The 1,361-nt window shown below is 40.1% G+C and overlaps 1 protein-coding gene across 1 annotated transcript in view; it reads right to left on the reverse strand.

The window, feature by feature from the left end:
- MED23 (mediator complex subunit 23) overlaps positions 1 to 438 on the reverse strand; it is a 42,568-nt gene extending 42,130 nt beyond the window's left edge. Inside the window, exon 1 of the mRNA XM_006778513.2 lies at positions 435 to 438. Coding sequence (XP_006778576.1) covers positions 435 to 438 — 4 coding nt within the window. The remainder of the gene's footprint in view (positions 1 to 434) is intronic.
- Positions 439 to 1,361: the final 923 nt, after the last annotated feature.

Raw genomic sequence — 1,361 nt, forward strand, 5'->3', positions numbered from 1 at the left:
GGTGGGTGGGAGGTGACCAGCCAAGGAACTTGTATGCATACATGCATAACCGATGGACAAAGACAATAGGGTGGTAAAGGCATAGGGTGAGGGGGGCAGGGGTGGGCTAGAGGGGTCAATGGGGGGACATAGGTAATACTTTCAACAATAAAGAGTTATTTTAAAAAACAACATAAAACAATAAATATTTTTAAAAAGACAAAGACAGCCTTTATAAACATTTCTCTTTAATTTTTTATACTAGATATTTCCTGCATGGTATGTCTCCTCAGCCATTGTCCATAGGACTCTGAAAAGTAGGAATAAGCAGGCACAGACTCAAGGCCAGCTTTCTCTTCAATGCTGTGGAAAGGGCAGTACATCAGGGGCAGAGCCCTATGTTCCCCTAGGCCACCTGGGCAGAGCCCTGGGGAGACTGACCCCCCCAGGGGTACCCATGTTGGACAGCCTTTCTATTCTCTAGGCCAGGGCTAACTAGGACCTGATAAATGCTCAATCATGTTACCCATTATTTTCACCTTACAACCCCACTTGCTTGATCCCTAAGTCAGCCAACCACTGAAATTTCAGTTCCCCCCACTAATCAGAAAACAAACGATGTTAGTTTATTAACTAGGGTTAGTCTTGTTAACCCTAGAAACCCATCTCTGACCAATAACTCATTTTAACTTTTGCCTTTGTAAACTGTCGTATCCCCTCCATTTTGGAATGTATTCTTGGTTTGCACTAAGGGCAAATCATTATCTGAATAAACTCTCTTTAATTTTTTTAAAATTGATTTCAGAGAGGAAGGAAGAGGGAGAAAGAGAGAGATAGAAACACTAATGATGAGAGAATCTTTGATCAGCTGCCTCTTGCACTCCCCCATCTGGGATCAAGCCCGCAACCCAGGCATGTGCCCTGACTAGGAATTGAACCATGACCTCCTGGTTCATAGGTCAACACTCAACTACTGAGCCATACTGGCCAGGCTAATTTGTTTTCTAAATATAGCCTCAGACTTTTGTTTACAGTGGATATTTATTTTATTTTCAATTTGTAACTATTTTGAGTAAAGTTGTTATGAACATTCTCAACCAAGTCTTCTGTGGACATGTTCTCTTTTCTGTTGGGTAAACACCTAGGAGCAGAATTTTTGGGTCAAATGAAAAGTATATGTTTAACTTTGTAAGAAATTGTCAAACAGTTCTTCAAAGTAGTGTTACCATTTTTACATTCTAATGCTACCAATATGTGAGAGTTCCAATTGTTCCACATCATTGTCAACAACTGGTGTCAATCTTTACACTTGAGTCTTTCTACTGGATATACATTTCCCTAGTGACTAGTGATGTTGATATTTTTAGATGTATACCTTATAA

The sequence above is a fragment of the Myotis davidii genome, unplaced genomic scaffold (genome assembly GCF_000327345.1).
Source record: "Myotis davidii unplaced genomic scaffold, ASM32734v1 scaffold147, whole genome shotgun sequence".
Lineage (NCBI taxonomy): Eukaryota > Metazoa > Chordata > Mammalia > Chiroptera > Vespertilionidae > Myotis > Myotis davidii.